A 21,586-nucleotide genomic window follows, 5' to 3' on the forward strand; every position below is an offset into this window, starting at 1 on the left:
CAGAGCTAGTTCAGCTGAATTTTGCTACCCTATACTAGAGTAAACTCCCTAAATCTCCCCATCTATCGACACTGTTGAGGCTGATTTGCGTAAATTTAAACTTGCCGATTTGATTTTTTTATATTTTTGAGTGGCAATTCCTGGTTTCCTTAGTCTAGATAAAATCTTCAACCAACTAGTCAGTTTTGTCAAAAATTATACCCTATTCTAGACCCAAACACTCTGATTTATATACCCTATCCTAGAGTAAACTGCTTGAAAACCATACCCTTCACAGCGGCACATACCTATATAGCCCATATATGGCTGCCCTCCCCAGGGGTTGATAGGTTCTTTTGGCCAATTAAAACCAAATGGTTCATCTGCTCTATTATCTGTTGTTATGACGCAATTTATCATCAATAAGAGGACAAACGCATAAAAAACTGACGTCAAAGCTAGAATTAAAAATGAACTTTTACTAAGTATGCTGGACAAAAAAAAATGCCTTTCTTCAGATACACAAGATTATTCATAAACTGACATCTCTTAAGTAATTAAATCAATGTCTTCTGTCATTATTCTCCCCTGATTTTATTTTAGTAGTCTTAAAGTACAGAAACGATAATAATATTAACTCATTAATTACATCTTTAATCTTAAATTAATTATAAACAATTATTGGATGAGGTTTTTGTGATATCCAGAATAATCAAGGTCGAGGTAGGGGTTATCAGCCGAAGCCGAAGGCTAAGGCTGATAACCCTTACCGAGACCTTGATTATTCTGGATATCACAAAAACCGAATCTAATAATTGTTTTATTATACAATGAACGAAAAAAATGGAAGTCACGTGTTTGCTTCTGCACTGACGCCAAGCAAGTGAACACAAAGCGCGCGAACTTGACATGATTACCCGTGACCTTAAGTGTCCTTGACATGATTATTGTATAATCTGCAGCTAGATGACGTCACAGGCGCTGATTTCGAGAATGCAATCTTTTGCAACTCAAAGTTTGAGGCTTTTATGTAAAAGTTAACCAGTTGTTGATGTTATTATGTGACAGGCTCAGTCATTACTGCAGTAAACCATCTTAGCACTACACAGTACAAGTTCACTTGACATGTGTAAACGGTGCCGAGCTCAGAGAGTTAAAGTGCACCTAGCTCCAATTTTTTTTTTTTTCGCTAAAACAAATCTACTTGTTATTTGAAATACTTTTGCGAAAAAAATTTTGGATTCGGTTTAATCCTCGATTTTCTGTGCCCCGACGAAATCTCGAAAATTGAACCAAAACGCCGCCATTTTGTTTCGCGACCGAGTTTGAGGAGAATGGGTCCAGTGGCTATTGCGACGTCTACCCAGGAAGGTTGAATATCTCACGTCCTCTTATTTCCTTCAGGATGGTGCAACAGATATTTGAAAAGTGCTCAGAGACGCCTTCCATAAGGGCTATCGGCTGTTGCAATAATATCCCAGATTTAACGAAAGATATACTGTACAATTTACTCGCGACTAACGGTCCATGGTACACGACGTAAAGACGTGAACGAAGGGTTGATTTTGTCGAACCGAAACAAGCGGAGTGAGTCTGTGAGAACCATTGAAGAACTCTCACTGGAATTACTTCCGCAGACGTCCAAACGCTATTTTCAAAATTTTACGCTTAAAGCCAACCAGCAATTTTTCCATTTTGTTGAACAAATACAGAGAGCTGACTGAGGCGATATTGTGTTTGGTCCCCGGGTAGACGTCATCAGCAACTACCGCCCAGACTCCCTAAACGCGGTCGCGTAAGAATTCAAGCGCGACTTTGAAAGGGCATATAAAATCGAGGATTTAACCAAATTCAAAACTTTTTTCGCCCAAATGCTTCGAATAACAAGTGGATTCGTTTTAATGAAAAAAAAAAAAAAAAAAAAAAAATGGGTTAGGTGCACTTTAAACTCACATGGGACAAGGCACAACATACTGCATAAAATAAACCTAAATGAAGAGAGATTGTTGTTGTGTTGTCTCATGAGGCCTAAGAGCTAAATAAAGAATTATTATTAGAGGATAAAGTTACTAAGTAAACAGTATTCTGCAACAAATTTCCCACTTACAATTTGCAACGACTTGACTAAATTGATGTCAGAAATAAAAAAAAATCTATGTTCCTTAATTCACTCATTTCCACACCTATATCAGGTTCAAGTGATTGCCTTCTCGCTCGTCGCAATTTAACTCCCAGATACTGGCATTTAAAAACAACACTCCAACCGAATGGAACCAAACTAAGCATAAGCTCACAAATATGCATTGCGGACCTATTTTTGTCAATCGATAGCAACCGAGTAGAAACATTTTCGGTGAGTTCGATTGTTATTGATTGGAAATATCGAGCGATAGCAATTGGCGATTGATATCGATTGAATCGATGGATTTCCGATATCGATTTTTATCGATCAAGGACTACGCCTGCTTGTTTAGTTTCACTCTCTCGTAGGAACCTCTTCGCACCACATCGTGGAGGCGAGGAACTTCAATCGTCCATCTGGACCTGTCATGAGGATGACGCGTCACGCTTCGGTCCTGCGATTAAAGGTTAGTTCTAGTCACAAACTAAGCGACTTTAAGGATTTGCCGACAAAAGTAGTGGAGCAGGAACAGGTGGCTCAACAACCGGGACGTTTCGGTTTCCACGTACAGCGGACAACAATAAAACATTGATCAACCTCTTACCTTAAAACTTAAAAATGCTATATAGGTGCGTAAAACACAGCGGTCAAACGTCTGCGCATGTGCGAGCTATGGAGCAACTAAAGGCGGCCAAAACATTTTCATAACCTTGTTCTTTTCGTGGGTCATCGGCATCCTATAAATGACATTGTTCTCGTTATTTATATATTTGTTTGTGTTTTAGCTTTTACAACGAGAGCTAACAGAAATAAGAGTTAAAAATTGTTCCACCTTCTGCTTGTTGCAGGTCTTTCCTTTCCGCGGTATGTATTTTCCGCGCTTCTTGAATTGTTTGCCCGCCTCGACTTTGCATTTAGTGTACCAGTTTGTCCCCGGGTTTGTAGTTTGGAAAAGATTTTCCCACCTGGTCAAAGACCTGGTACAGGTGGTTTGGGATTGGTATTTTGGCCAGCTATGCCTCATGACGATGGACAGGAACATCGTTTGTAGTTCGATTCATCTCGTTCCTGTGCTTCCGACAAATCCAGGATCCAGACGGAATCCTCCTAGACCTTCACAAAATTTTTCCAGCTCGCCTGAGCGAAGCCGAATCACTTCAATTGTCTTTTTCTTCTCCAGTTTTTTCTTCTTTTACACACCGCTTGTCGTCCGTTTCCGGCGTCACGCATCGTATGATTAATAAAAACAAACAAAAATATACTACGCCGTCGGCTCGTAGCATGACACGGGTTTTCAAGACTTATAAACGTTTTTGGTAACGCTTAAAACAAAATGGTAAATTAACAGAAAACCGGTAACTTAATTAACTTTGTGGCTGAAAAGTCTTAAGTATTCCTTTTACCTACTTTCTTTTCCTTTTACAGATTTCTATGAACTTTTCAATTTTTTTTCGTAAATTTTGCGTGACACCAGTTGTTTCCCATGTTTTCATTTAAATGTTTGCGTGGGAAATTGGCGCGCGGCGGCCAAAAATATATCCATTCGCGCATGCCCGAGTTTGACCGCTGTGTTGGTACGTAACGACGTCGGAACATGGACTTGTATTTCTTTCAGAACCAACAAGTATATAGCGTTACAGTAGCAAAGGAAAAAACATAGAAAAGGAAAGAGACCGTAAATCTAAGCAATGTTTAACGTCCTTAAGTCCTGTAAGCGAGACATAAAGACAATTTGTTAGTTTGAAGCTACGAAGGAAAAGAACACTAAAAAAGGTGGCTATGTTTACAGATGATTTCCAATCCGTACTGCGCAGTCTCGGCACCTTAATGTTTATAGCGGAGCTCCTGCGCGCCGAAGGCGCGCGAGCGGAGCCCCATACCTTAGAAAATTTGGTAACCTTTGGTCACGTGACTGTCCGTGCGTACGTACGTACGTCCGTCCGTCCTTACGCCTATGCTTTGAAAACTAAGAGAGTAGCACCATTACCATAGCTACATCTTTGATTTTGGGCGTCCACGCTATTGTTAATTGACAGCTGTCACAACAAGCTATCCGCTGACCAGTATCATGTGACTACATCACGGGCTCAGGTTTAGAGCTCGTCGAGATTGTGTGTTTTCTAAAGTTGACCGCTGACCAGTTACTGGTTAGATTGGATCACGGGCTCAAGTCACGTTATTTCTTTGGGGGAGAAGGAAGGAGTACTCGCAAATGTAAAACTTTCGGCGCAAATTAACCCCCGGCGCGTTGTTGACTTTTCTTCTGACATATTCTTTGTACAATCGTCTCTTCGAAAGTCCCTGATACATTGCGTACGTAATTTCTACAATCTTGGTTAGGCTTGTTGGGTATAGTTTGCTAGACGTCATCTTTAAAGTTCTGCTAGTAAAGAAAATTAATGTAAATCTTTATTTCTACAGGGTGCCCATTCAGCTTCAAGGGTGGTATCCATAGGGGCCTTGTAGATATAAAATTAATTAAATATCTATTTATAGCATTAATTAAATTGTACTGTATATTAGAAATATAAGAATGTAAGAATACTATGCTATGCTTATGCTACTAATTTATTATCCTCTCTTTCATACCAGATCATCTCTAGGATAGTTGAAGTAAAGCGTTGTTCAGTGCCGGAGTTGTCACGTTTGACAGTTACGTGATCGTAACTGAACGTTACTTCACTCTTACATAGTTCATAAACTACACACCGCCTATTTCTTAATTTCACATCTTTTGATAGGAAAGTGCATTCCTTGAGAAGAATGCAAAAAGGAGGGGGACATGGGGGGGGGGGGGGGGTTTCTGAACACCGCAACACCGAAAAAAAAAAATTAACGAACACCGCATCACCGCAAGAAAAGTCAACGAAACACCGTCACCGCAACACGTATTTTTAGCGCCATGATTCGAGTGTACACTTACCGTAATACTTTATACCTCAACAATTTTCCACAAAATAAGCACATCACAACCCTTTTCATTGCGCATATGTCGATACTGCTGATGCCTGTAAATCAGTTTTCTTGCTCTTGTGAAGAAATCTTGCGCGAAGCTAGGAAGCGGACGAAGAAAAGAGAGAGGAGCCTCGAGAGATGGCCTTTATCCCAGATCCCTCTCTTCTTTTACTTCGCTCACTTTTCTTGGTGTATAAACTCACGGACTGAACCCCTATCTGGACTGAAAGTGTTGCTTTCCGGAGCTAGCTGCGTTTGCGTTCGATATCGATAATCGTTTGAAAAAAATAGCTAGAAGGTCAAGCGAAGCGGGTATAGACCGGTATCAGAATGACCTCTAGACGAAGTCGAATAGCAAAAGGAGAAAAAATAGTAAACGTGTGTAAGTTACAAAGCTTCCTTAGCTTAGAAAGCCTTCTTTCTTCCCTGCCGACACGACATCTGAATATATTTTGTGGCCGGTAGTTTTGGCCGTCTTTTCCTTTTTTCGTAGGAAAAAGCTGGGCAGTCAATAATACATTATATTCGGCCTCGGCGTTTCCAGAATTTCCAGGATTGTTTCTGTCCTCGCTCCTCCACGTGTCTACCGAACAGTGAGCTCTGGGTGGCAGAAGTCGAGTTACTTGTCAAGTTACGTGTAAATGAAAACAGCTCCGGATTGGCAGCCGAAGCATATTGAAGGTTGACTAGAAAGTGATGGTCTGTATTTTGTTACAAATTATTAACCTCAATGGTACTTGTTTGTCATAAATTAGCATGGATTAACGAAGTTTGGTCAAATTTAGGTTTGAGAAAGGTAAATCAAAACACCACAGCACCGCAAACTATTTCATTTCGCCGAACACCGCAGCGTGAAAAACAGAAACAACGCACACCATGGGGTTTGAGATCACCGCAACACCGCAAGTTGAGATTTTTTATTCACCGCATCACCGCATTAAAAAAACATCAACACCGCAACACCGCAAATCCCCATGTCCCCCTCAAAAAGGTAACTCATGAAAAAGTGAATGTATCTGAAAACAAAAGAACGAAAGTTTGAGTCAGCTAGACGTTGTTTACATTTTTCTTAATCAGCATACGACTTTCGTTAGCGAAGGTAGAATGCTCCAGATTAATCACAACCGTCCCAAGTTCACGTCTCGAGAAAGCGTTCGGGCTATCTTTGCCATCACTGTTATCGTCTTATGAACGGAATACAGTGATGGCAAAGAAAGCCCAAATCGGCAGAGATCACAAAAAATCACAACGGACACACAAGAAATGAGTAAGTTTTATTAATCTTACGTGTAAAATGTTCATAATTGACCGTATTTCGTTCCCAATACATTCCCTTATAAATTGTTCAAATTTTCAACGGCTCCTCGCGTGACGTAACGCTGCGTCAGTTCAGAATCACTAAGCATCATACCGCCCTGGACTCACACAACGTACACTTAACGCTTTCATGAATAAACTCGCAGTACGTGTCTGAGAATTCATTTATTTTTAGCTTTTCTCGAGACGTGAGCTTGGGACGCCGGTGGATTAATTGACTGCAAATCTGGTATTCTTTTAGCTCGATGAAAAACTGAAACACTCATGATGCTAATGTAGCAAATATAATTGGGTTTGTTGAGGCTTGAAATTATACATTCTCCATTATACGCATGTACAAAATGTCACCCACGATCAACGCATTATTTCAGGCCTGAACGGGATCCCAACCCATCACCTCTGCGATACCGGTGGAGTGCTCTACCAACTGAGCTATCAAGCCAACTGTGCTGGTGATATTGTGAAGAATACATGTGAATACACCCGGCATAGTCAATCGAATCCAATCGAACTGTATTTCAATCGAACTCAAACGACCTAAATCGAACTCAATCCATGGATTGAGTTCCATTGAGTTCGGCAATCGAACCAAATCGAAATCACACAAAAATAATTGGACAATCGAACTAAATCGAACTTTTAATTTCTAAAGTCATGATATTGGATTTGTGAGCGTTCTAAATCGGGTTTTGACGCCGTTTTGAATGGCATTATTCAACAGTTTTGTTAACTTTCAATTCGTTTCTAAGTATAGTTTGTACGTGATGATAGATTGACCTAAATTAAAGAAGCATGACCTTGCGCCTTTTATCAGAGCTAAACGTAGAAAGAAAACATTTCATGCTAAATTCCTCAATACTGAGCGCCAGAAGGCACAATCAATACCTCCTGCTGAGAAATATAACCGATCTTATAATGATCTTAAGTATGAAACACTGTTTGTTTAGTAGCACTCTGTCATAGGAACACTTCGTGGAGGCGACAAACTTCAATTGCATCCATCAGAGCTATCATCACGATGTCAGACCTTTGGTCCTGCGATTAAAATGCAGTTCTTAAGAAAAACAAGTGACTTTGGCGATTTGCCGACAAAAGTAGCGGAACAGGAACTGGTGGCTCAACAACCGGGAGATTTCGGTTTCCTTGAACATTCCACAACAATAAAACATCGATCAACCTCTTCCCTTAGAACTTAAATCGCTATATGGAACATGGAGTTGTACTTCAACCAGAATTAAGATGCCCTGCGCCTAAGAAACGACCGATGATTTCCGGCTAAAAAATGAAATCGGCCGATTTTTATCTCCCAAGTAGAGGTTACCGAATACTATTTAAAAATGAATTTCTTTTGTTTCAGTTTCGCTTTAAACCAAAAACATTGAGCCGCAAACTTTTTCCGTCTGATAGCAGCAAAATCAGGCCGAAAATAAGCCCCCGCAAAAAACTGTTCAGAAATTACTATCGCAAAGCAAAATAATGAGAAAACTACACAGTGTTGAAGAAAAAGGCCTTTTAATGCAATATCATTCGATAAACATCAAAAAACTGCCGAAGCGATTAAAAAATAAAGTTTCAAATATTGCATACTAAATTAGATGGAGCGTTGGAGCTGATTTTAAAATAATTATTTCTCAAAAGTTCAACGCTTTTGAAAGCAATCGCAGTGATGAATTAGACATTGGAGGGATATACATCACGTTTCTGGAAAAACATTTTTCGGCCAAAGTATATTGACCTTGTACAAAGCGTTCAAAGTTACCGTGTTTACCGTTGTCCTGCTACTTCGGCGAAGTAGCAGGACAACGGTAAACATACGGTATACGGCAGGACAACGGTAAACGGTAACGCCACTTTAAACCTTGCTAGGCATTCAAAGACCATCCTGAGTAGAAGGATGTAGAATTGAAAGAGAAAGGAAGATGAAAAATACGCAGAAAAAGAGAATAATTCGAAATTACCATCTGCTAACGAAAGTTGAATCTGGAAAATGTCGTCGCGTGACAGCGGCCATTGACGTCATTTGTCACGTCAAGTCGCAAGAGCGTGGGAAAACGAGTCTGCAATGTCCTTCGGGCGGTCAGCGGCTGGGGATCCAGTCATGACCCCATAACTCAGATCACGCTGCGGCCAAAACGGTGTGGCGGTTGGGGAAGTTTTCTTTTTGAGTGACCATCATTTGTGAAAAATAACATAACAATGTTCCACTAAACGTTTTCTGGCCGTGAAAAATTGTTTTCCTATTTGTACATTCGTTTGGATTCCGCCGCTATTTATACAAATGACGTCAATGGCCGCTGTCACGCGACGACATTTTCCAGATTCAACTTTCGTTAGCAGATGGTAATTTCGAGTTATTTTCTTTTTCTGCGTATTTTTCATCTTCCTTTCTCTTTTAATTCTACGTCCTTCTACTTAGGATGGTCTTTGAATGCCTAGCAAGGTTTAAAGTGGCGTTTAACACGCTATCCACGGCCGTATTGGCAAAAGAGAAGTGTTTCGCCGAAGTAGCAGGACAACGGTAAACACGGTAACTTTGAACGCTTTGTACAAGGTCAATATACTTTGGCCGAAAAATGTTTTTCCAGAAACGTGGTGTATATCCCTCCAATGTCTGATTCATCTCTGCGATTGCTTTCAAAAGCGTTGAACTTTTGAGAAATAATTATTTTAAAATTGTAAAATTAAACGAAACTTACCTAAGTTGAAGTTTGATTGAGATTCTACGAAGTCATTGGTCTGGAGCTAGGGAGTCAGGTGAGATATGCGCGCGAAACCAGAGCGGTCACACTTTAAAGGCGAATGATCAGGACTGTTGTAAATCAGTAGGGTGGGTAGCCCAGATGGGAGGGCACCTGACTCCCTAGCTCCAGACCAATGACTTCGTAGAATCTCAATCAAACTTCAACTTAGGTAAGTTTCGTTTAATTTTACAATTCTACTTCGTCATTGGTCAATGTCGCTAAGGAGTCACGTGAGACTTTAAAGCGTCATGATCATGAGCAAAACCATGAACATCAATCTATTTAATGCAATATAGATGACAACAGGGTGCTGTAACAAGGTACACACCACATCAAAATGTCATGTCTCTTCAAGTAACCTTACAGTAACAGTAACAATATGGTAAACAATTCTGGTTGAAACAGCTGTGTAAAAAGCATTTAACGGTGACTATGCAGCAGTTCATGTCCGAAGTTTGCGGCAGTGTCTTGGATAGGCTTATCATAAAACCGAGCAAAGGTGCTCACACTACTCCAACCTGCCGCAGACAAGATAGTGTCAATAGGGACCTGTTTCCCTTTTGCAGCTGATGTGGCGGCTGCTCTTGTGCTATGTGCTTTATATACACTAGTGTCAATTCCTGCTTTGGCCATGACATTCTTGATCCAGCGAGCGATAGTGTCAGTTGACACAGGCTTGTGAGGCTTCTGATAGCCAATCAGCAACTGGTCAGTTTCTCCTCGTAAGTGAGATGTTCTATCGATATAGGCGTGCAAATGTTGTACAACACACAGGTTCCGGTCAGCCTCGTATGCCAAAAACTCAATTCGACCTAGGTGCTTGCCCGGCCGAGTGGTCTTCAGTGGTGTTTCAATGGTAAATACACATGTGTTTGCAGTTAAATTCATTGAGGTCAGATTAAGCGCCTTCAGCGTCTGTACTCTCTGGCCAGACAAGAGGGCAAGCAACATGGTAAGCTTCCAGGACAGATCTCTCAGACTTAAATCCACTCCAAGAGTCCAAGTGGCAAGTACCTTTAGGACAGAGTTTACATCCCATATTTCTTTGTATCGTGGGAGGGAAGGCCTACTTTCGAAAACGCCTTTCACAAACCTGGTAACGAGCGGATGGCTGCCAAAATGAACACTCCCAGGAAGCACAATAATAGAGGACAGGGCACTACGTGCAGTGTTAATACAGCTGTATCCCACACCAGTAGCAAAGAGGTCTCCAAGGAAATTTATGCCATCCTGTAAAGTGGCCTGAAGGGGATTAATTTTCCGTCGACAGCAGAATGATTCCCACTTCTTGTAGTAAGTTTGGTACTGGGTTGTGGTGCCCGGTCTCCAGGACTGCATAATGATTCTGGAAGCTGCTGTCGAAATTCCTTGGCTTTCAAGGGATCTCCAGACAAGTGGCACATCAGCAGCTCCAGTTTTGGATACAGAGGGTGAATCTTTTCTGGACTGCTCGGAAGAAACAGCAGTTTCTTTCTTTTGGGTAGTAGTACTGGATTGTCGATCAGCATTCTCATCAAGACAGGCCACCACGTTTGGGTTGGCCATTTTGGCACAATGATAATTCCTTGAACTTTCTCCTGTTGGAACTTCTGCAATACTCTGGAGATAAGAGAAAATCGAGGGAACATGTAAGGCACATATTGCTTCCATGATAAATGAAATGCATCAATTGCCACAGCCCCTGGATCAGGATGCCAGGATACATAGGGCTGAAGCTGGTGGTTTATTCTGGAAGCAAATAAGTCAATGTTGGGCTCAACCTTTGCTGCATTGATGCAGTCCCTGAAAATAGTTCTGTCTAGTGTCCACTCAAGTTGCGAGTGAGACCGTCTAGATTGTCTATCAGCTTCCACATTCTCTACACCAGGGATATGGACAGCTGTCAGCCAAATATTTCTTTGGGCACACCATAACCAAATTTCTTTGGCTAGGTCATTTCTTTTTTCAGAGCTACTAGTACCCATATGGTTAATATCAGACAGGGCAGTCATATTATCCACCATGACCTTCACATGCTGCCCATTAATGATAGGTGAAAAAGATTTAAGAGCCAAGTATATGGCTAGGAGCTCTAAATAGTTTATGTGGTTTCTGGCTTCCTCTGCAGTCCACTGTCCACCTGTACTGGTATCGTTTAGGGCGCAGCCCCAGCCAGTGGATGAGGCATCAGTTGACATGACAACAGTAGGCTCACCATGACTAATGACATTGTAACTGGCTTCAAGGTGTGTGTTCCACCACAATAATTCTGTACCAGCTTTGTCTGATACTACCATACAAGCATCATAATCACCCTTGCTATATCTTAAAGCAAGAGTTTTCTCCCTCTCTAACTGACGGAAATAGAGCGGGCCATACATGACACCTGGGAAACTAGATACCATATACCCAAGGGCCCTTGAAACCTCCCGTATAGTGGTTTCTTTGGCCTTGATAAGCTTGGTACAAATTGATTTGAGCTTGTTGACTTTTTCATTGGTCAAATAAATTTTCATCTGGACTGAGTCCAAGACAAACCCCAAAAATAATAAGTTTTGTGAAGGGATAAAAACTGACTTTTGAGGGTGAATAATGAAACCCAATGAGAGGAACATTTTCACAGTGTCTAGAACATTAGCTAGGCATTCCTCATAACTTCCACCTTGTAGGTACGAGTCATCAATATACGGTGAGTTTATATGCCCAAGTTGTCTCAAAACAGAGTAGGCTGGCTTCATTAGTTTAGTAAACTTCCTTGGGCAGAAAGCTAAACCATTAGGAAAACAGGTAAACTGATACAATTTGCCACCCCATTCAAACTTAAGGTACTTCTGGTCTGAAACCGCAATAGGTACGCAGTAATATGCGTCCTTGAGGTCAACAGAGGCCATATAGCAGTTAGGGGTAATAAGACTTATTACACTTTGAAGGGTATCCATTTTAAAGTGGTTGTATTGCACATGCTTATTCAGGTTTTTAAGGTTCAGGATCATTCGGTGAGATCCATCTTTTTTGGGTCGCACAAAAACAGAAGAGATAAACTCCCCTGGTTCATGACTGGTTTCAACAACAACTGCCTTCTGAAGCAAGCTTGCAACCTCTTTGGAAATAATAGCATTTTCTTCTACACTAAAACATTTCACTGCAGGGGGGCGTGTTTGGCAAGGCTTAGTGTCAAATTCAATGTATTGTCCTGACACCATTTGAAGAATCTCAGTGTCTGAGGTGATTCTTTGCCAACAATGGACAAATTGTGCCAGCCTACCGCTTTTGAAGCAACTTGTTTGGGCAACAAGGTAAGCTATGAGTGTAGGAATAAAGCCTTCAAATTGGGTTACCTGTAACATGTGGAGCTTGGACATAATGTCATCGGCAGTATTTATTTCTTGCTGGTTTCCTCCTTTTTCTTCCAGGTTTTCTGGGGCTTCCACCTGGACTGGAAATGGCCCTTGCCTAAAAAAGGCTGGTCCTGTTTCTGGCGATAAGGAGGTTTGGTGAAAGATTTATTAGTGCTATTGTGCACTGCCGTGTGACTAATTCGGTTTGAGGCTCGAATTGCAGTAAGCTGCGACTGAAGCTCGTCGCCAAATAACAGTTGGTAACCGGCGTTTGCGAAGAACACAGCGAGCCGTATTCTTTGTTAAGGTTGGGTTTGATAGCTTCCCGTCTACGAAGCGAGAGCTCGTAATTGGTGTGACCCAACAGGGCAATGGCATCAATTTGTGCTGTGACTAAGGCGCCCGTGTCGAGCTTGCCACTTTGCGTGCCCTGGCCTCGAAAATCCATGAGCTTCTGGGTTGATTGAGCAATAATGGCTCCGACCTTCACTATCATGTTCTGAATAGCGAACAATCTGAGGTCCTGCTTTTTCCCATGATGGGTTAATTTTCCCCAAATCTCTGGGTTCACTTTGGGGGCAACAAGCTTCTCGCAGTTTTCAGGGCGAGCGTATTTCTCGACCGTCTCTTTGACCTTGTTCTCACTCAGTTTCGAAGCCCATCTCTTATTGATAATATCTGCAAGTTGCTTGGATGTTGGGCTGCTCACCTTGTCATCTTTTGAGAAGTCAAGGGCCAATTTCTTTAAAAGATCGTCTTCGCCTTCATTGTTGCAGGAGTCCTGCGTTTTGGCGGACGACGTTTTGGCGCCTTCGGAGTCGTTCTCAGCGCTGGTTGCAAGAAGCTTTTGAACGTCCGAATCATCGCTTTCACCGCCAGTTTCAACAGCATCACCGGCATCAACTCTAGGTTTCTTTGTTTCCCCATTTAAAGGGTCTAAAGTCCCAGAGCGAGCGTCTCGCTTCGCTGGGCGCTGCTTCGACAAAGCAGCGAAAGCTTCGCCCATGGCGGACAATGAACCCGCCATGTGATCCATGTTTCGGTCCAAATTAGTGAGTACTCTCAATAGCGAGTCGCTATTGTCGAGTGCAGGATCCTCTAGAAGGTCGTCTTCGACTTCCTCAGTGGGATTTTCCTTCGGTATTTCGTCGGGATCTTCTGGATGGTTTGTTTTCGCCATGATAAATATTTCTACGTGCAACTACTCTAAAGTTCGCTTGCAAGTGACCGCTCTGGTTTCGCGCGCATATCTCACGTGACTCCTTAGCGACATTGACCAATGACGAAGTAGAATCAGCTCCAACGCTCCATCTAATTTAGTATGCAATATTTGAAACTTTATTTTTTAATCGCTTCGGCAGTTTTTTGATGTTTATCGAATAATATTGCATTAAAAGGCCTTTTTCTTCAACACTGTGTAGTTTTCTCGTTATTTTACGTGGCGATAGTAATTTCTGAACAGTTTTTTGCGGGGGCTTATTTTGGGCCTGATTTTGCTGCTATCAGACGGAAAAAGTTTGCGGCTCGATATTTTTGGTTTAAAGCGAAACTGAAACAAAAGAAATTCATTTTTAAATAGTATTCGGTAACCTCTGCTTGGGAGATAAAAATCAGGGGCGGGGGAGAACACTCTGCGACGCCTGGCACTTTTTGTGTATCTGAATCATCCAACAAAAAATGACGTCACATCCGGTGAAAAAGAGCGCTGAGCGGCGAAATCAAATTTGAATATGGCATAATCGTTCTCTCAGTAAGTAAAATGGCAATATTTTGCAATCGGCCGGATATTTTTAACGTTTTATTTGGCCACGATAAACAAAATTTTGTCTTCTTTCTCGTCATATCGGTTTGTTTGAAGGACAGGGTAATTATTTATTCAAAAACACGCTGTTTTGAAGGCGGTTTTTTTACGAAATGTCGCCATTTTTTCCTCGCTGAATTCCACAGGAGTCGTCGTTTGTGCGGAAATAATGAATTCTAGGTAAGTTGCACTCAATTCAAATATCCTATTCTCTTACGTAAGCATCTAACTAAGAAAAATGCACAATGACAGGTTTCTAGACATGGGGGAACCTTATTAACAGAAGCGCATTTTTTAAAATTTACTGTTGCCAACACTCGAGAGTATTTTGAGTGCTGTTAATCGTATCACTGCAAGAATAGACCCACACACATAACGCGCTTTGCAGAACTTTCTTGCCGATCAACACTAACACAAACTCATGTGTTTGCTCATGACTCAAACTGATGCCATAAAATATGTTACGATTGGTTAAGAACCTTAAACAAGATATGTTTTCCCTAAGCAATCCCTTAATTAATAAACGCTTCGTTACGGGCAGACCGTGAACCCTTAAAAAAAGCAAGAGGATTAGTTTTACCGGCGATTAAGTAATTTGGACATGTCGTGGTTTTTTCTCATTTATAATCAAATTTATTTTTCCGTTTCAACAGTGTTAAACGTCAGCAACACTAAGTTCCAATACCCCCCCCCCCCCCACCCTCCACTGAGGTCCGGCATGCACCTTTTAGTTCTTCAAACCCTCTCATTTGCCCTGTTTGCAGACCAAGTTCCTTATTTATTAATCCCTATTTCGAAAGGTTATTAAAAAATTGTGCATTATATTTCAGTGTGCTTTCTCTATGTAATCTTACATCAAGATATTTCAATCCCTAAGGGAATGAGAGAACACTAGCAATACTGACAATTTTCAGTAATTCATCACTCTTTCAATATGCCATCTAAACAAATTGTTCGTAAACAGTAGTGAAATTTCATGCCCCTACATCTAGTCATAAAAGGAAGTCTGGGAACAGGCAATAGCAACAGTGACACTGCCAGGCTGGTGAATTTTACAAGCTAATGAACTCATGTCTAACAATGATGAGTGATGATGAAGCATGGTGCAGTGAAACTGAAGAATCAGACTGTGAGTGACATTGATAGAGTCAGTGTCGTGAGGGTGATGCTAGTGTCTGTGAACTTGGATCAGATCAGCAAAGAAAAGGTTTCCTACTAGAAATTTACAGAGAGTAACAAGTTTGTGCTAAAAAACTGAAGAAGCTGGCTCAGACCAGTCTAGAGGCCAGCTTCATCACTACTTACAGTACTTGTCAAGAGTTCCTGACTTGTGTATGTGGGAAGGCTCTCTGTAATGACCTATATGGGGAGACTCAGCTCAAGATGAGTACCTTTTTCAGGCTTCAGGTATAAAATGATAGGTATTTCACAAGTTGAGGTGTATGAAAGGGTAGGAAAATCTGTCATTTAGGGATTCCATTCTTCTGGTTCTAAAATGTTGGTGAAAAGTTCTCATTTACTCTACTCAGCCAGAATGAAGAGATTCTATAATACTGTTTATTAACTTCTTTCCAAGGGAATAGAAAAGGGATGCAGTATTCTTAAATAGATTTGTTAAAGGGGTACATTTACCCTTTTGCAATGTAAGGTCGACAAAAGAGGTGCCATTTCTATGAAAACGGTACAAATGTATACAAAAGGGTAAGGGGTATTGGACCTTGAGATAAGGCCTTTCCATTTAAAACTTTGTAGAATACCCCTCCCCCCCCCCCCCAGCTTGTGTAACAAAGATGTTCAAATTATTGTTTTGTGAAAAAAGGCAATTATTAAAAAACAAAACAGTGCCAAGAGATTAAGTGATTGTCAGTGCAAGTTTCCATTTGTATTTTGAATTAAAATGGGTATAACATTATCCTCAAGTATACTTTGCAGCTTTACAGAGAGGCCCAAACTGATAATGTAAACATATGTTTTAACACTTAAAGTTCTGTTTTTGCCCCTTCCCTTGCACCTTGTCATCTTTGTAGGGAAATTCTGAAAAAAGGTTTTGTACACCTGATCTTACAGAGTGCAACCTTTGGTTTAACTGGTTCACTTTACTGTTAAGGAATAATTAAATAAATCACACCGGAGTGGCTTTGTATCTTTATTATAATTCTCATTATCAGTAGAGAAATCACACTTGTACACTGGTCCACTGATACTCTTATGTGTATGTTAAACATGGGAAAGCAGTTTACATCATCTAAATCATAGCATTGTATGCCTGTGTGGGGTGTATATGCCAGGAGGTAACCACCTAAGAAAAGACAAACATAAATTATGTCATTGTTTCAATGACTCACTGTAAGTGGGTATTTGCTCATTTAAAGTATAATTTTTACCTCCACTTTAAACTTTTCAAACCTACAGTTTGTTTTCACTTTCAGAGAGGTTCTTAAATTCACAAGCACACCACCCACCTCCCTGAGACCCCATTCCTACTCTCCCATACCCAGGATCCCATTTCAACCTTCCAACATTTCCATAATCACATTAAATCAGTAATTTTTTTTCTAATTTTGGTCTGACTTAGATTCATCTCCACTCAGCCATGAAAGCAATGGTGGCAGATTTCTGTATATTTGTTGGTTTTCTATTGCTCTCAGATTCCCACCTCCCTTTTGACAGAATTAAATTTGGTTAAAAAATAAACAGTAGTTTAATCAAATTAATGCAGAGGCAAACACTGAACCAGAAAATTACTATAATTTTGGTATGAATGATACCTAAGTATAACTTACATAATTAATATCACATCTTTTCTATTGTAATTTAAGACAGTGTACCTACTAATAGATTGACCACAAAAACCTAAAAACATGACTTTAGAAACACAGGTAAGTGAGAATATTGCCTGAGTTTTGCTTTTGCCACCAACCACTCTGCTTTTAAAAAAAATACATGGAAGATAATGACAAAGCAATAACAAAACCAACCAACCAACCTCTGGCAATTCAATAAACACACCAAATTCCCCTCCAAAATTCTCTTCAACACCTTACAGCACACGTAAATGTCAGCAGCATAAATTCAACTCAATGATTTGGCATGCTACTATCATCAAATTTTTACCCCTTGATTCAGAATTTTTAGGAGTATCAAAGAGAATTCCACTATAGATTACAAATGCTGTTTACCTTAACAAATATCTGCATTAGTTCTGGAGATATTTCAGTTTAAAATGTGTAAAATAAATGCAAATGAGAAGACTGATGATGTCATACACCAAACCCAATATTACATCAAGTGCAGACCATATATACAGCAGAGATCATTGAAACTTGGTAGCCTTATAGTTCTACAGGCAACACACTAATATGGCTATAAAAAATATGTTACCAATTGGCAACTCAATCTTTTCCAGTCCCCTCTAACCCAATTTCAATAATGCAGTGATTTTCAGCTTGAAAAACATTAATCAAGGCCATGCCTTCGACCTTACAATTCAATAGGCTTGCTGGATCATGCAGATGAAGCACCATTGGCAAATATCAAAATGGAACTCCAAAGGTGGCCAGAAAAGCCTAGAATATCAGGGAAGGTCTGAAATGCAGTCTGTTGCCATGGTAACAAAACTGTTAAGGTCATATTATGTAGCACTCTACAAATTGCATTGTAATAGCACTGTCCCTTCTGGAGCCCATGGTTCAGTAGTTTACTTGGACAATAAATTTCATAACTTTCCTGGGGGACTGGATGATCTAAATGGTATGTGGGAGACTCCCAGAATATTTGCAAGAATGTATGACTATCTCTTCACAGGTATTCATCAATAAATAAATAAATAAATAAATAAATAAATAAATAAATAAATAGCCACTAACACTACTAACATGATTGAGTTTGGAAAATATATATATATGTTTAGTTTATGATATTTTGAAAAATTCACCTCTCCCATCTAACATGCTGATCCTCTTTAATTTGGTACTTGAAATTGACAACAAGGATGCTACACCTTAGCAACTCGTTGGCCAGGATATGTTGCACAGTCTTCACATCAGATAATGGGTCTGTACATATCATTTATGTATTTATTAAACAGAGATCTCCCCATCCCATCACTACGGAAATTCCAATTTTGATTAATACCTTTCTTTAAAAAGTTTGACTTTTGAGACCCTCCCCATCCTTGGAATTTCCAATAATCTCCTTGGGGTGGGTATGGGCATTTTCTAGAACCACACAATAAAACAAATAGACAAACTTTAAGATAGAATGTTAAAGTATAAGTCAGTGGGACATATATACATTGATTAACTTATAAAGACATGATTGATCATTGCAACTATACACAACTTAAGCAAAGGTGAAATTATAGCCTGAAAAAAAAATTAGGTGTGAACTGGATTCCAACCCATGACCTCTGTGATACCGGTACAATAACTTAATTAATTAAAGTTCTATGCTACAAAATACCAAACTGCTAATTTATTATGAAGAGACACAGCTAAAGGAGAGTTGTCAAGATATCAACTTTTTTGTGAATTCTAAAAGATCAATACGAGTCTTCTAAATTTAAGACTATTATACCTAACAAAAGACATACAGTAGGGCACTGCACTGTGTGCTCTCTCTACACACTCTTCCAGGCAGGATAGTAATATATATATGTCTTTTTTTTTTTTTTGGAATGGTTACTGCATGGTGATGCAAGAGGTACTAATTGCTGCTGAGTAGTCTTAAAACAAGTGAACTAAGTGTGACAAAATATAATGTATATTAAATATGCACCAGTTCAGTACAATTTAATACTAAATTTTAATCAGCCGCAAAAAAATATTATTGTTAGCACCTGATATTACATGTACTTTGTGAAGGCTTCTGGAGGGGTTATACCTTTATAAAGTACCTGGCAGCAAGTACTATTTTGATTTACTAAAGCAATACTGTAGTAACTGCTAAGAAAATGTGTTTGGTACATCCCAGAAAAACTGAGTGGGGTTCAGTGCGGCCCTAACCTTCACAAAAGTTAAACCCTTAACCTATTTATGACCATAATCTGCGATTTTCCCTACCCCATTTAGGACTGTTGTGACTGCTACAGTTGCCCTAAACATAAGTTTTGAAGGACTTTTGTTGATGGTCTTATCGATAATGATGAAAATTGAGGTAGCTTATTCTAAAAAAACATACAAAATTAAAGACTAGAGGGCAAAAACCTTACCCTGGAGTATTTATGACCAAAACGGCTGAATAACCATACCCTTTGGGGCTGCACATAGCTATATATAGCATATAGAGGAGAGTTCCCCCCACCTCCCGCTGGAGCAGGAATCAAAATATTACTGCCTTGATAACATAATAAAGATAAAATCTCAAAATAATCAAGAGTTACATGTATGCATGGGACTTCACTATCAAAATGATGCCTGTTGCTTACTGTAAATTGCATAAATTACTCATACAATGTACCAGAATTCTGTAAATCTGGTCACCAACAGGCCACAAAAATCTGACTGTATAATTAATAAATAAGAAAATGACCGACTGAACTAGTTTTGTTTTAGCCAGAATAGAGTGGCCATAATAATGAGGTGGCTGTGTTAACGGGGGTGGGTGTCAGGTAAAGTACATTCCACAGTAGTGATAAAGATGACACTCTCTAACACCAGTACCCATAAAGATTTTGGACAGTTTATTTCGCATAATCAGTTGGAAGAGGAAGAGGGAAAATTGAAATAAAATAGAATGGCTCTTGTGTGCCAGAGACAACCCTTTCCCCAAGTTACCCTGGTGGAGCTAACTTTTCACTTATTTCTTTGCAAAATTCAACCAACTATTTACATTAGGATCACGAACCAGACTTGAGGGCGAGACAATTCAGGTGGGCAAGATGACTCGCCTTGGCAGGTAAAGTAACCAACAACTTTTCTTTGAGTATACATAAACACTTTGGCTCGCCTAACTGGAACAACTCTCGACATGGCGAGTGTCCCACAATGCCTAGATTTAAGATTTAAAGCAGCAATTTGTATCAAAGAAGAGAAAAGTAACTCAGCAAAACCCACTGTGATTAATTGACTGAGGGAAACTTAAACAAATAGGGGTAGTTGCACATTTGATTATTCAATAACAGTTACAAATAATCATGCAGGGTCAACTTTTACTCGGCCTACAGGGGTTACATTTTCACATACAAACACTTGATAAAGGTGCCTCAGGGGGAGGGTTATCCCGGGTACCCGAGACCACATAAATGGGATCTGCGTTGCCTCAAAGAACACCCCTTCGATTTTCAAAGGGGAAGGTCCTTAAACAGAACCTTAACTTAGGGCAGCTTCAATGGCAGATTTCCTCTGATGGCTTGGATTTGAATAATTGATTTAATTACTTTTAAAGAGGACTAGAACTTAAAAATCTTGCTCGAATTTCGATCCAGCGAGACATAAGCTTCCACGCCGTGAATCAAGTTTTTACTGGGCGTCTTAAATGCACTCACCAAAGAGAAAGAGACTGATGACCCCAAAGTACCAATATATATGTACTGTATCTTACTGAAAACAACAATCTTTAACGAGAGATGTAAGAATGTGGGTACTGACCTGCAGCATGCGATCCAGCTTGTCTCTTCTACCAATGCACGTGAGCCAAGAGCAACAAAAGCTCTGGTGACAGCGACTTTCGGAGCTAAGCGGCTTCTGTTAATTATGTTCCCGTAGTACACAGTGCAAACTATGGCCAGCAATACTTCATCCAGGTTGTTGTTAACATTATAGGCTATTGCACTTATTGCTATCACTAAATCACGAACAACAACAACCAAAAGTCGGAACAACACCAGTTTTGCAAATGTGTAAAATTCGCCCGAAGATGACGGAAGGCTCTCCGTTATTTTGCTTCAAAACAATAATAAACTTTTCTCTTTTCCCGAAATTTTTGCTTAAAAAGTCGAAGTAATGTGTCTGCAATATCTTTCCATCCTCAATATAAAATGAAACGAAACTGATGGTTTACAAATAGAGGGAAATCGCGAGTAATCGAAACGCCATTTTCTCGCTTTGTGAAACGAACCGCGAAGCGCAGTTTAAACCGGATGTGACGTCATTTTTTGTTGGATGATGCCTATACGAAAATTTCAGAAGTCTTCTGCCCCGCCCCTGCCCGCCCCTGATAAAAATCGACCGATTTTATTTTTTAGCCGGAAATCATCGGTCGTTTCTTAGGCGCAGGGCCTCTTAATGAGTATATAGCGTTGTAATTCATTTTAAAACTTAGAAAAGAAAAGAGACCGGCAATCTGAGTAATCGGAAATGGAAATAAATAAACAATACACTGTTCGGCTAAACTGTAAACTGTTGGGTTTGTACCA

General features: G+C 40.1%; 1 protein-coding gene, 1 long non-coding RNA gene and 1 pseudogene across 3 annotated transcripts; all 3 read right to left on the reverse strand.

The window, feature by feature from the left end:
• Positions 1–9,381: 9,381 nt before the first annotated feature.
• On the reverse strand, positions 9,382–12,508 carry LOC149115797 (uncharacterized). Its single transcript, XM_089285209.1, has 2 exons — positions 12,432–12,508; positions 9,382–10,713 (listed from the first exon to the last, which is right to left on the reverse strand). The coding sequence occupies exons 1-2, from the start codon at positions 12,453–12,455 to the stop codon at positions 9,535–9,537; spliced, it is 1,203 nt and encodes a 400-aa protein (XP_089141335.1). The 5' UTR covers positions 12,456–12,508; the 3' UTR covers positions 9,382–9,534.
• Positions 10,581–15,015, reverse strand: LOC149115798 (uncharacterized; annotated as a pseudogene). The gene is made up of 2 exons (XR_016206135.1): positions 12,432–15,015; positions 10,581–10,713 (listed from the first exon to the last, which is right to left on the reverse strand). The product of XR_016206135.1 is annotated as an uncharacterized LOC149115798 (transcript).
• A 1,350-nt stretch (positions 15,016–16,365) lies between these two features.
• Positions 16,366–21,379, reverse strand: LOC149115799 (uncharacterized). Its single transcript, XR_016206136.1, has 2 exons — positions 20,820–21,379; positions 16,366–20,220 (listed from the first exon to the last, which is right to left on the reverse strand). It is a non-coding gene; the product is annotated as an uncharacterized LOC149115799 (long non-coding RNA).
• Between the last annotated feature and the right edge of the window lie 207 nt (positions 21,380–21,586).

This window comes from Orbicella faveolata, unplaced genomic scaffold, assembly GCF_042242905.1.
Source record: "Orbicella faveolata isolate gen_17 unplaced genomic scaffold, um_ofav_v1 contig_13, whole genome shotgun sequence".
Taxonomy (NCBI): Eukaryota; Metazoa; Cnidaria; class Anthozoa; order Scleractinia; family Merulinidae; genus Orbicella; species Orbicella faveolata.